General features: G+C 41.9%; 2 protein-coding genes across 3 annotated transcripts in view; one reads left to right on the top strand and one right to left on the bottom strand.

Moving 5' to 3' along the window:
* Positions 1-14,394, bottom strand: part of LOC136834158 (uncharacterized) — a 224,857-nt gene that overhangs the window by 137,585 nt on the left and 72,878 nt on the right. The window lies entirely within an intron of this gene.
* Positions 1-14,394, top strand: part of LOC136834466 (carboxypeptidase B-like) — a 126,081-nt gene that overhangs the window by 85,983 nt on the left and 25,704 nt on the right. For both annotated transcript variants that reach the window (XM_067097071.1, XM_067097070.1), the window contains exon 4: positions 13,290-13,392. In XM_067097071.1, coding sequence (XP_066953172.1) covers positions 13,290-13,392 — 103 coding nt within the window. The remainder of the gene's footprint in view (positions 1-13,289; positions 13,393-14,394) is intronic.

Raw genomic sequence — 14,394 nt, 5'->3', positions numbered from 1 at the left:
CCGTTTCTGTTTGTGGTTCTGAATGCCCCACTGTCACCGTTTCTGTTCGTGGTTCTGAATGCCCAACTGTCACTGTTTCTGTTCATGGTTCTGAATGCCCAACTGTCACCGTTTCTGTTCATAATTCTGAATGCCCCACTGTCACTGTTTCTGTTCATAGTTCTGAATGCCCCACTGTCAGTTCTGAATGCCCCACTGTCACCGCTTTCTGTTCGTGGTTCTGAATGCCCAACTGTCACCGTTTCTGCACATAGTTCTGAATGCCCCACTGTCACCATTTTCTGTTCGTGGTTCTGAATGCCCCACTGTCACCATTTCTGTTCATAGTTCTGAATGCCCCACTGTCACTGTTTCTGTTCGTGGTTCTGAATGCCTCACTGTCACCATTTCTGTTTGTGGTTCTGAATGCCCCACTGTCACATTTCTGTTCATAGTTCTGAATGCCCAACTGTCACCGTTTCTGTTCGTGGTTCTGAATGCCCCACTGTCACCATTTCTGTGGTTCTGAATGCCCCACTGTCACCATTTCTGTTCGTGGTTCTGAATGCCCCACTGTCACCGTTTCTGTTCATGTTCTGAATGCCTCACTGTCACCGTTTCTGTTCTGGTTCTGAATGCCCACTGTCACCTGTTTCTGTTTGTGGTTCTGAATGCCCCACTGTCACCGTTTCTGTTCATAGTTCTGAATGCCCCCACTGTCACCGTTTCTGTTCGTGGTTCTGAATGCCCAACTGTCACCGTTTCTGTTCATAGTTCTGAATGCCCCACTGTCACCATTTCTGTTCGTGGTTCTGAATGCCCCACTGTCACCATTTCTGTTCATGGTTCTGAATGCCCCACTGTCACTGTTTCTGTTTGTGGTTCTGAATGCCCAACTGTCACCATTTCTGTTTGTGGTTCTGAATGCCCAACTGTCACCATTTCTGTTCATAGTTCTGAATGCCCAACTGTCACCGTTTCTGTTTGTGGTTCTGAATGCCCAACTGTCACCATTTCTGTTTGTGGATTCTGAATGCCCCACTGTCACCGTTTCTGTTCGTGGTTCTGAATGCCCAACTGTCACTGTTTCTGTTCGTGGTTCTGAATGCCCCACTGTCACCGTTTCTGTTCGTGGTTCTGAATGCCTGTCACTGTCACCGTTTCTGTTCATAGTTCTGAATGCCCAACTGTCACCGTTTCTGTTCATGGTTCTGAATGCCCACTGTCACCGTTTCTGTTCGTGGTTCTGAATGCCCACTGTGTCACTGTTTCTGTTCGTGGTTCTGAATGCCCACTGTCACTGTTTCTGTTGGTTCTGAATGCCCCACTGTCACCGTTTCTGTTTGTAGTTCTGAATGCCCAACTGTCACCATTTCTGTTCGTGGTTCTGAATGCCCACTGTCACCGTTTCTGTTCACTGTTCTGAATGCCCCACTGTCACCGTTTCTGTTCATAGTTCTGAATGCCCACTGTCACGTTTCTGTTCGTGGTTCTGAATGCCCCACTGTCACCGTTTCTGTTCATAGTTCTGAATGCCCAACTGTCACCGTTTCTGTTCATAGTTCTGAATGCCTCACTGTCACCGTTTCTGTTCGTGGTTCTGAATGCCCCACTGTCACCGTTTCTGTTTGTGGTTCTGAATGCCCACTGTCACCGTTTCTGTTCGTAGTTCTGAATGCCTCACTGTCACCGTTTCTGTTCGTGGTTCTGAATGCCCCACTGTCACCGTTTCTGTTCATGGTTCTGAATGCCCCACTGTCACCGTTTCTGTAAATAGTTCTGAATGCCCCACACTGTCACCGTTTCTGTTCGTAGTTCTGAATGCCCCACTGTCACCGTTTCTGTTCATAGTTCTGAATGCCTCACTGTCACCGTTTCTGTTCGTGGTTCTGAATGCCCCACTGTCACCGTTTCTGTTCATGGTTCTGAATGCCCCACTGTCACCGTTTCTGTTCATAGTTCTGAATGCCCACTGTCATGGTTCTGAATGCCCCACTGTCACCGTTTCTGTTCATAGTTCTGAATGCCCCACTGTCACCGTTTCTGTTCATGGTTCTGAATGCCCCACTGTCACCGTTTCTGTTCGTGGTTTTCTGTTCTGTTTGTGGTTCTGAATGCCCCACTGTCACCGTTTCTGTTCATAGTTCTGAATGCCCAACTGTCACTATTTCTGTTTGTGGTTCTGAATGCCCCACTGTCACCGTTTCTGTTCGTGGTTCTGAATGCCCCACTGTCACCGTTTCTGTTCATGGTTTTACCCCCACTGTCACTGTTCATAGTTCTGAATGCCCTCACTGTCACCGTTTCTGTTCATAGTTCTGAATGCCCCACTGTCACTAGTTCTGAATGCCCCACTGTCACCGTTTCTGTTTGTGGTTCTGAATGCCCCACTGTCACCGTTTCTGTTCATAGTTCTGAATGCCCCACTGTCACCATTTCTGTTTGTGGTTTTCTGTCACGTTTCTGTGGTTCTGAATGCCCCACTGTCACTGTTTCTGTTCCATGGTTCTGAATGCCCCACTGTCACGTTTCTGTTCATGGTTCTGAATGCCCCACTGTCACCGTTTCTGTGGTTCTGATGCCCAACTGTCACCACTGTGGTTCTGAATGCCCCACTGTCACCGTTTCTGTTCATAGTTCTGAATGCCCCACTGTCACCATTTCTGTTTCGTGGTTCCTGAATGCCCCACTGTCACCTGTTTCTGTCACGTGGTTCTGAATGCCCACTGTCATAGTTTCTGTTTGTGGTTCTGAATGCCCCACTGTCACATTTCTGTTCTGTTAATGGTTCTGAATGCCCAACTGTCACTGTTCTGGAATGTTCTCACTGTTTGGTTCTGAATGTTCTGTTTCTGTTCGTGGTTCTGAATGCCCCACTGTCACCGTTTTCTGTTCATAGTTCTGAATGCCCAACTGTCACCATTTCTGTTTCTGTTCACTGTCACCGTTTCTTCTGAAATGCCCCACTGTCACCATTTCTGTTCATAGTTCTGAATGCCTCACTGTCACCATTTCTGTTCATAGTTCTGAATGCCCCACTGTCACCGTTTCTGTTCCATAGTTCTGAATGCCCTCCTGTCACCGTTTCTGTTCGTGGTTCTGTGCCCTGAATCACCGTTTCTGTTCATAGTTCTGTCACTGTCACCGTTTCTGTTCATAGTTCTGAATGCCCCACTGTCACCGTTTCTGTTTGTGGTTCTGAATGCCCCACTGTCACCATTTCTGTTCATAGTTCTGAATGCCCAACTGTCACCGTTTCTGTTCAGGTTCTGAATGCCCCACTGTCACCATTTCTGTTCATAGTTCTGAATGCCCCACTGTCACGTTTCTGTTTGTAGTTCTGAATGCCACCACTGTCATAAGTTTCTGTTCCATAGTTCTGAATGCCCCACTGTCACCGTTTCCATTTCTGTTCTGAATGCCCCACTGTCATGTTTCTGTTCTAGTTCTGAATGCCTCACTGTCACCGTTTCTGTTCATAGTTCTGAATGCCCCACTGTCACTGTTTCTGTTCATGGTTCTGAATGCCCCACTGTCACCATTTCTGTTCATAGTTCTGAATCACTGTCACCGTTTCTGTTCGTGGTTCTGAATGCCTCCACTGTCACCGTTTCTGTTCATAGTTCTGAAATGCCTCACTGTCACCGTTTCTGTTCATAGTTCTGAATGCCCAACTGGTCTCGTTTCTGTTCATAGTTCTGAATGCCCCACTGTCACTGTTTCTGTTCATAGTTCTGAATGCCCCACTGTCACCATTTCTGTTTGTAGTTCTGAATGCCCCACTGTCACCGTTTCTGTTCATGGTTCTGAATGCCTCACTGTCACCGTTTCTGTTCATAGTTCTGAATGCTCACTGTCACCGTTTCTGTTCGTGGTTCTGAATGCCCCACTGTCACCGTTTCTGTTCATAGTTCTGAATGCCCCCACTGTCACCGTTTCTGTTCATAGTTCTGAATGCCTCACTGTCACCGTTTCTGTTCGTGGTTCTGAATGCCCCACTGTCACCGTTTCTGTTCATAGTTCTGAATGAATGCCCCACTGTCACCATTTCTGTTCTGGTTCTGAATGCCCCAACTGTCACCATTTCTGTTCATAGTTCTGAATGCCTCACTGTCACCATTTCTGTTCATGGTTCTGAATGCCCCACTGTCACCGTTTCTGTTCATAGTTCTGAATGCCCCACTGTCACCGTTTCTGTTCATAGTTCTGAATGCCTCACTGTCACCATTTCTGTTTATAGTTCTGAATGCCCCACTGTCACCGTTTCTGTTCATAGTTCTGAATGCCTCACTGTCACCGTTTCTGTTCGTGGTTCTGAATGCCTCACTGTCACATTTCTGTTCAGTTTGAATGCCTGTTTGTTTCTGTTCATAGTTGGTTCTGACCGTTTTTCTCATAGTTCTGAATGCCCTCACTGTCATCTGTTTCTGTTCATAGTTCTGAATGCCTCACTGTCACCGTTTCTGTTCTGGTTCTGAATGCCCCACTGTCACAATTTTCTGTTCATTGTTCTGAATGCCTCACTGTCACCATTTCTGTATATGGTTCTGAATGCCCCACTGTCACCGTTTCTGTTCGTGGTTCTGAATGTCACTGTCACCGTTTCTGTTCCATAGTGGGTCTGAATGCCTCACTGTCACCGTTTCTGTTCATCAGTTCTGAATGCCTCACTGTCACCGTTTCTGTTCATAGTTCTGAATGCCTCACTGTCACCGTTTCTGTTCGTGGGTCTGAATGCCCCTTGTCACTGTTTTGTTCATGGTTCTGAATGCCTCACTGTCACCGTTTTGTTCATGGTTCTGAATGCCTCACTGTCACCATTTCTGTTCATAGTTCTGAATGCCTCACTGTCACCGTTTCTGTTCATGGTTCTGAATGCCCCACTGTCACCGTTTCTGTTCATAGTTCTGAATGCCCACTGTCACGTTTCTGTTCATAGTTTCTGTCACCATTTCTGTTCATAGTTCTGAATGCCCCACTGTCACCGTTTCTGTTCATAGTTCTGAATGCCTCACTGTCACCGTTTCTGTTCGTGGTTCTGAATGCCTCACTGTCACCGTTTCTGTTCATAGTTCTGAATGCCCCACTGTCACCGTTTCTGTTCATGGTTCTGAATGCCCCACTGTCACTTCGTTTCTGTTCATAGTTCTGAATGCCTCACTGTCACCATTTCTGTTCATAGTTCTGAATGCCCCACTGTCACCATTTCTGTTCGTGGTTCTGAATGCCCCACTGTCACCGTTTCTGTTCCATAGTTCTGAATGCCTCACTGTCACCCGCTTTGAGCAGGTCTGAATGCCTCACTGTCACCGTTTGTTCATAGTTCTGAATGCCTCACTGTCACCGTTTCCAGTTCTGAATGCCTCACTGTCACCGTTCCCATAGTTCTAACTGTCACCGTTTCTGTTCATAGTTCTGAATGCCTCACTGATGCGTTTTTTCATAGTTCTGAATGCCCTCACTGTCACCGTTTCTGTTCATAGTTCTGAATGCCTCCACTGTCACCGCTTTCTGTTCATGGTTCTGAATGCCCCCCACTGTCACCGTTTTGTTCATAGTTCTGAATTCACTGTTTTCTGTTCATGGTTCTGAATGCCCCACTGTCACCACCGTTTCTGTTCATAGTTCTGAATGCCTCACTGTCACCGTTTTGTTCGTGGTTCTGTCCACTGTCACCGATTTCTGTTGGTGGTTCTGAATGCCTCACTGTCACCGTTTCTGTTCATAGTTCTGAATGCCCTCACTGTCACCATTTCTGTTCATAGTTCTGATCTGTCACTAATTTCTGTTCATAGTTCTGAATGCCCCACTGTCACCGCTTTCTGTTCATAGTTCTGTGTCACCGTTTCATTCAGAGGTTCTGAATGCCTTCATGGCACCGTAAAATAGTTCTGAAGCTGGAAGAGTTCAAGTTCTGACATGCCTCACACACTGAGTTTCTGTTCATAGTTTTCAGAGTTTCTGTTCAGTTCTGAATGCCTCACTGTCACCGTTTCTGTTCATAGTTCTTTAGGGCCCGGTCTTTTCATAGATGAATGCCCCACTGTCACCGTTTCTGTTCATAGTTCTGAATGCCTCACTGACCACCTTCTGTTCATTGTTCTGAATGCCTCCTGTCAGCGTTTCTGTTCATGGTTCTGAATATCTTCTGTCACCTGGTTCTGAATGCCTCCAATGTTTCTGTTCATAGTTCTGAATGTTATTTCACAAATGCCTCACTGTCACTGTTTCTGTTCAAAGTTGCCCTGAATGCCACACTGTCATGGTTTGACATTCATAGTTCTGGACATCCTGTGTCACCGTTTCTTTCTTTGTCCACCGTTTCTGAACTAAAGGGGAGATGAGTATCCCCATTGCGTTTCTGTGCACCCCTCACTGGCACCCTTTCTGTTCATAGTTCTGAATGCCTCACTGTCAGTTTCTGTTCGTGGTCTGAATGCCCCAGTGTTTTTCTGGAATAGTTCTGAAGGACTCGGAGGCATAGTTCTGCCATGCATCACTGTCACCGTTTCTGGAAGGTTCTGAATGCCCCCACTGTCACCAGAGGAATATCCTCTGAAAGGTCTGTCACTGACCCTATTTCAGGCAATTTTCACCATTAATTTTTGAGTTCTGAATGCCGGCTCGTCATAGTTCATCATTCGTTTAATGCCTCCCTCAAGATTATTTATTATATGTTTCTCCTGGAGGGGGATCTACATTTGGATGACCCTCACCTTCACTGCTGTCAGGATTGCTTTGTATGAGGGGGGCCACTGTCAAATTGCACTGTTCAGGTGTCTGTTGGTGCATTTTCATTGATGCCTACACTGCTGAGATTTTGTTCTGCCACTGCATTGATTCTGCCTGATGAGCACTGTATTCAAGTTCTCAAAATGAGCATTAGACCTTGATGGTTTCTGTCCTCTCCTGTCTTTCAAGGAGGGCCTCTCTTTCTGCCTACTTCTATGATCGACTGCATCGTCTTTCTCTCCTGACAGTCCATGGTGTCAAATTTCTGCTTGGAGACTTCCTACTCCTTGAGAGGACATGTAGAACTTCACCTTTGGGTGTCCTCATTTTGCTGGTATCTGGAAGTCACCTGCTGGGACATCTTGAGATAACGCTTATAGCTTGGGCGTGACCTTCAGAGATTTAGAAAATCAATATGTCTGAAAAGATGCTCAGGGAGGGCTGTTCAAGTGACTCAGGTGCCAGGTTCAGGATTGTCCTGAAGAATGACTGGATTCAAAATTGTCCCAGGAGGTCATAACCTCCAGGAAAATGAACAGATCTCCATCTTGGGGTGTCAACTTAAAATGATTGAGACTCTATTGTGGGAGTTGTCTGTTGAAAAGACTTTGTTTCCAGGGTGTCTCAAATGCCTTGACCTGCCTGGCACTCAGTCATAAAGGGGAATGGAACTAAAATTAGTGGTATGTCTGAATAAGGCAAATTTCAGGAGTGGGAAGAAAATCTTTACCTCAATGGTTGGAGATTAGGCGAAATTACGACCCAGGTATGTCTGAAGGAAGGCAAACTTCAGGTGTCTTAACAGACTCAGTTGTTCAGAATGAACAAAATTCTTGTGAGGTTGATGGGGCTCTGAAATAAGACAGATTTCAGGGTGTCTAAAAAGACTCCCCGACTGTTCGGAATGAACGTTGATGGTGCTGAGAAATTAAGTTGGCAATTTAAAGGGACCCTCTCACCCCCGACACTAGTGGCTTATGGCAATTTTAGGGAGGGTCCTTAGATCCCCGGACTATTTTGGACTGCAAACGCATTTTGTAATATTTTTTTCAAATCATAACGGTGCTTTCCCAGGATTTGAGGACATCATCGGTAGACTTAATTTTCGTCAGGACACTGTTCAGAAGTTCTTATGAGGGTGCCATTCTTTGAGGATTGAGTGAGGGAGGGTGTCGTGAGCTTTTGAAAATGACTGAATTTTACGATGCAGGCAAAAAAAATGGTAAAAAAAGATAACGCTTATAGTGCGTTAGAAATCAATATGTCTTTATCATTTGAACAGATGAACTTTGTTTGAAATAACAAAAGTTGTTTTTAAATTTTATGGTATATATTGAGATATAAGCAAATTTCAGGTGTCTGGAAAACTACAGAGAAATTAACGAACACAGGAATTTCATATTTTACCATTGTTCAGAATGAACAAAAATTATTAATTATTTAGACTACAAAACGATATGTATATGTAGCTTTGTATTTAGATGGAATGAAACAGAAAGAGGTCAGGTTGGTCACGTTCTTTTTGAAAAAAATGGGATCAGGCATAAAAATAAAAATCTGTAAATAGCCTTTATCATTTGATGAACTTTGAAAATTTTCTACACAGCACAAGAATTTTCATATTTTACCATTGTATAAGTAATTATTTAGCTACAAAACGGTATAGTGCTGAAATTTAGAGAATGAAACAGAACGATCAAGTAAAAACTTCAAAATTGTCTTAGCAACTCAGTTTTTTCAGAATGAACAAAAATTACTTTGAATAGTAAATTTTTCAAATCCTCACCATACGGTTATTTTACGAGTAATTTGAGTGATTTTGCTGTTATTAATTTTGAAGGTAAATGATTATAAATTACTGGGTGAGCATCAAAAATGGACTATGAGATGTCTAAATGCCCTTGCATTGGGAGGGAAGATAAAAAAAAGAAAAAATGTGAATAAACGTAAAATAATTGACTGTAGTAAGTAAGATGCTGCACAAACACATTTGAATATATTTTTGTTGTAAAGCCCAAGTCTTTAGCTTTACAACAGTATAAAAACTTTGGTAATTACGAGAAAATAAAGTGGAGAAAAATGTTGTCAAGCGTACGTATATGAAAAGTCAAGTTTAGTCGCAGGCGTGGCTGAAAACACACTATGTAGAAATTTTTTTCAAATCCTTACCACACGGTTATTTTTCCAGCAATACGGGTGATTTTGCTGTCATTGTGAAGGTAAAATATTGTAAATTACTAAGTGAGCATAAAAAATGGCCTGTGAGATGACTAAATGCCCTTGCATTGAGAGGGAAGATAAAAAAAAGAAGAAAAAGCGAATAAACGTAAAATAATTGACTGTAGTAACTAAGATGCTGCACAAACACATTTGAATATATTTTTGTTGTAAAGCCCAAATCATTAGCTTTACAATCATATAAAAACATTGGTAATTACAAGAAAAAGTAGAGAAAAAAATTTGTAACCGCACCCACCCGTTACTCAATTTGAAATTGTGGTGGGCTTACACGAAAACCCAAAAATAAAAAACATACACACTCACCTTGCACTTCAGACTCAAGACGAGGCTCGGCTGCTGGGAGGTAGATGAGGCCGTCGGTCGTAATAGCCACAATCGCAAACAATCATAAACACAACATGGAAATATAAAAAAAAAGGAAATAGAACCATATACACACAATAAAATAGCACACCAACAAGAAAAACTAACGACTCTCGGAAAAACATACAAAAGAATGTCCAACACGAAACCACTGACTGGCGCTAGCACTGACTAAAGACTGACCCCCGATTACACAACAATCAGGCGAAGACGAACGGCCGCGCAGTCACGCGAACAAACGACCAACTCCCGAACAGCCGAATGACTCGTCAACAATTACGCTCTCTCTCTCTCTCTCTCTCTCTCTCTCTCTCTCTCTTAGGTTTCGCTCTCTCTCTCTCTCTCTCTCTCTCTCTCTCTCTCTCTCTCTCTCTCTCTCTCTCTCTCTCTCTCTCTCTCACACGGTTCTTTCAAATATAATTTGTGTAATGGCTGGTTACTCATACATAACTATAGAACACGTACGCGTACGTGGTTGGGGGTTAAAGGATGAGTTTTGCTACACGTGCAGGTACGTGCTTTGGGGGCGAGAGGGTTAATGTGTCTAAATAAGACAAATTTCGGGATGTCTGAAAAGACCCGTGGTTCTTAATGAACGAAAATTTAGCCCAAGCTAACATAAGCCTTTATGTAATTTTATTTTACGGACAGATGCTGCAGAACTAATAAAAAAAAAAAGGCTTATGGGTTATACACTTACGGTGTGTAAATGAAATTTTCCTCGCTCCGTCAAATAATTTTAAATGTGGCATAATGAAAATAGTACATCGATCTTATTGAGGGTAATACAAAAATGCTTAATCTTATAACATGCACGGGGCAGTCCAGACTGCCAAGAGGTTATGCTTAGAGAAGGAAAGGAATTGTTATTCTCCGTTATCAAAAACAAACATTAGCTCGCACGTGACTAATAATAGCACTTTAATGTTTACTTCTCGTCTCGTGACATCAGCTGTCAATGAGTCAGGGGGGGTGGCAGGTGGGGGGGCTCTCTTGAATGCGTGTTTGGCGTTTGCCTGGGACTAAACCTTTTCCAATGCTCGGAGGCTCCCCCAGTAATGAATGAAAAATGGAATTCTCGTTGACATAACGTCAATAAATAAATTTACAGGAATACTATGGGCTCGCCAAGGAATATCTGACTCAGTTAAAGAATTAAAAGTTTATTACTTTCAAAAATGCGGCGAGGTGCATGGACGTATGGATAAAAATTAGCGAGCAAAAGAAAGGGATTTATATATGAACGCTGTGCGTGTGATTTTTATAACAATGGAATTTGTAATGGACCTCACAAATCAAAGATGGCAGATGGTTGGGGATGGGTCCACGTGACCTGGAATTGGAGGTTCCATGTCAGAATTACTGTTCTCTCGTCCTGAGAGTGGAAATTTAGAATCGTAAAAAGCTTTTTCCTACTTCCAAGCAGGTTTTTCAAGAACAAGAATGAAACAGATTTCGATCAAGCACATGAAAAAGAGACGTCATTAAGGCGTTTCGGTTATGAGATACCAAAGAGAGAGAGAGAGAGAGAGAGAGAGAGAGAGAGAGAGAGAGAGAGAGAGAGAAAGAAGATAAATCCAGTGATGCAAAAATAGCCGGAGTCAAAGACCTTTGTGGTCACCTACAGTGAGTCTATCTGGGAATTTGGGACGAAGGAATAGGGTCTCTATTCCGTTTTTATTAACTCTTCAGCTGAGTTGCTCCCTAGCTTCTGTTCTTAAAACTTGCAGCTAATATGTGATAGCACAAAAATCCCGTGGAATGGTTAATAAGCTCTCTCTTCTCATGAACTAATTTGGTATGCACGTGGTCCATCAATTACCTAACACTGATTAGAGTGACTTTTCACACCTAGCATAAACCTATACAAAATATTTCGACATGTACTTAAGCTGTGGAACTGGCTCTTCTCATGTGCTTAAAATGGAGGTGGCATGACACCAGGGTCATCTCTAATTATGCAGACCAGCTAGCAGTTGCTATTCCACTGATAATTGCAAAGCAATTGCATCCTGGCAAGGTCGCCAGTTGCTTTGAATGTCCAAGGGATACTTACTTGATTCTGGGTGGCAACGGATGAACACAGGGAGTTCCTTACATTATCAAGAAATCTACTGCATTTATTACACATCTCACTCAATATTAGGCAACTTCGTAGACAAACAAGCAAGGAAAAATCTGTGGGTTAGAGCCATCTTCATGTGAGGGAAAATTACATAAACTCAAGGGTTCTCTTAACTAATTATATTTACATAACAAACACAGATCAGAAGAAGATGAATTACTGGCAGGTAATAATAAGGGCCTGCTAAATAAATGAATCCTATACAGGATAAATATTATATGCCAATGATATCTTCATAGCAGGGACATTGCAGAGAGGGGGGTAGAAGGGGGATTGCACATGGGATAGAGCTGAGTGATTCCAGAGTTGAGGCCTATCTTCATCAGGATGATGGTGTCCTCGTTTGATAGGGCGCTGGTGATGGAGGAGGGAATTAAAGGAAATGCCACTACATAAATATACTGGTTCGAACCTCGGGGCCGAACACGTGCAAAGTTCAAGGGTCAGGCAAGGGTAAGGACATCTGCCCTCGGTGGCATTCTGCGCTCTTCTCTCTCGCAATTGCCTTTGAATCATGTATAAATAACCTCGGAGATTACCCCTTTGTCTGTGTAGATGGCACTAAGGTCATTCTTTGTCACGTTTTCTATATAGACCACATGGCATCAGTTAACCTAGTGGAGGGTTAACATGGCAGGTGGCGCCGACTTTCTCTTTTTCGTTGGCTCCTCCTTTGCCCACTGCTTGACGCCAAGAAGGTACGAAGGTCACTTGGAGACAAGCCCTTAGGCAGTCATTTGAACAGAGAGAAGGGCTAGGCTTAACCATTTTGGGGAATGAAGGAGAGAGTTTATGAAGGGGTGAGTGGAAACCCACAGTTCTAGTAATTAAAACAATTGAAGTAAATTTTATTTCTTTCTCTGTTACGTTACAGATGTAAAAACAGGTGAGGTTGCTTGGAAAGAAGTTTCCTTTGTTATATATATATATATATATATATATATATATATATATATATATATATATATATATATATATATATATATATATATATATATATATATATATATATATATATATATATATATATATATATATATATTTTATAGCAGTATATATATATATATATATAATGTATAATATATATATATATATATATATATATATAATATATATATATATATATATTTACTGTCACCATTTTATAGCAGTCTGTTCTATGCCATGGGTGACAAGTATACCTATATCTTCAAAAGCTTTTATTTGATCTCACCAACAGGTATTGCTGGGGTAGTATCTTCCTGTACCTTTTCATCTCTGTAACAGATATTGCTGAGGTATCGGTATTCTTGTAAAACTTTTAGTTTTCTGTAAAAGAAAACTATTGTGCCGGCTCTGTCCGTCCGTCCGCACTTTATTCTGTCCGTCTTCAGATCTTAAAAATTACTGGGGCTAGAGGGCTGCAAATTGGTATGTTGATCATCCACCCTCTAATCATTAAACATACCAAATTGCAGTCCTCTAGCCTCTTTATTTTTTATTTTATTTATGGTTAAAGTTAGCCATAATCGTGCGTCTGGCAACGATAAAAGACAGACCATCACCGGGCCGTGATTAAAGTTTCATGGGCAGCGGCTCATACAGCATTATACGGAGACCACCGAAAGATAGATCTATTTTCGGTGGCCTTGATTATGTGCTGTAGAGGCTGTACAGAAAACTCGATTGCATTTTTACTTCTTTTTTTGTTAACATCAGGTATTTGAGGTAGGAGTATCTGCTTAACCTTTTATTTTCTCTCAACAGGTGGTATGGCTGAGGCAGCCATATCTTCTAAAGGCTATTTTTTTTTATCTCAAAAAAGGTATTACTGAGGTGTATCTTCTAAAGTTTTTTCTTTGAACAACAGGAATTGCTGAGGTAGCTGCATCACCTAAAGCTTTAGAGGATCTTACTAAAATGCAGGATGATGGACTGATAACTTTTGAAGTAATATCTAATAATCTTGGAAAGTAAGTTTTCAGTCGAAGCTGTTTTTTCTCTCTTTGTAAAGTTTTAGTTTTCCAGTGATGTTTCATATCCCACTATCTACTAATACCTTTCGAGTCACCTCATGTAGTGACTTCACGATAATATCACTGTTTGACATAATAATGTTTTAAGTAATATCGTGTGTACTTTACTATTGAAATGTATATGTTCTTGATGTGTTCGTAAAAATTTACCTTCTATATGTCCTGTTCAGTTGTTTTATTTTATAATTTCTTGCCTTTTAAAAGCACCTTTGGTTTTATTGTAAACAAAAGATTTTACCTGTTGATGAGTATTTATAGATATTTTTTGTCATTCAGTGGAACTTTATACTTATTTTGTGATAGTATAGTATTGTTGTACAGTATCTCCACTGACATTTCTTCTCGTGATTTGATCATTGATTTTGAAGAACACAGCCTCTTACCAAATCAGATTTTAAGATTTTTGTTACATTATTATATTAGAAGTTTTTTCCAAGCTACCTCTTTGTAAGTGATGCGTTATGCAGATAAATCACTTCAGTCAATGATAATAGTAATGGGCTAAAGGGCTGACTTTGGCTAGAAATTATATGTCTGTGGGATTTCTTGAATGGTCAAGTGCAGGCTGTACCACACATGGCCTTTGTTACTAGTCAGATATAGCCCTTACCAGGAGGTTGTTTTACACTAAGCTAGCCTACCTATGATAGCACAAGCAATTTCCCCAAGGTGCTCCAGCCCCTAAGATGGTAAGGTGTGAATGGGAGCTGGACAACCCGATGTGGGCCTCTTGGCAATTCCCAGCCATGAGGTACACTTACCAGGCGACCAGCATCCAGAGGCATCTGATAAGCTCATTTAGAAATGGTCTTCCTAGTCCCGCAGCTTGTATAATTTATTTTCTATTGCATTGTAACAGAGTAATTACAAGCAAATTTTCAGCAGGTTGTTCTCTCATAAATATTTTGAGACATTTAATACTTCATTCGGAATATTGAT

This window comes from Macrobrachium rosenbergii, chromosome 53 (genome assembly GCF_040412425.1).
Source record: "Macrobrachium rosenbergii isolate ZJJX-2024 chromosome 53, ASM4041242v1, whole genome shotgun sequence".
NCBI classification, from domain to species: domain Eukaryota; kingdom Metazoa; phylum Arthropoda; class Malacostraca; order Decapoda; family Palaemonidae; genus Macrobrachium; species Macrobrachium rosenbergii.
This window is presented reverse-complemented; position numbering and strand designations above follow the sequence as displayed.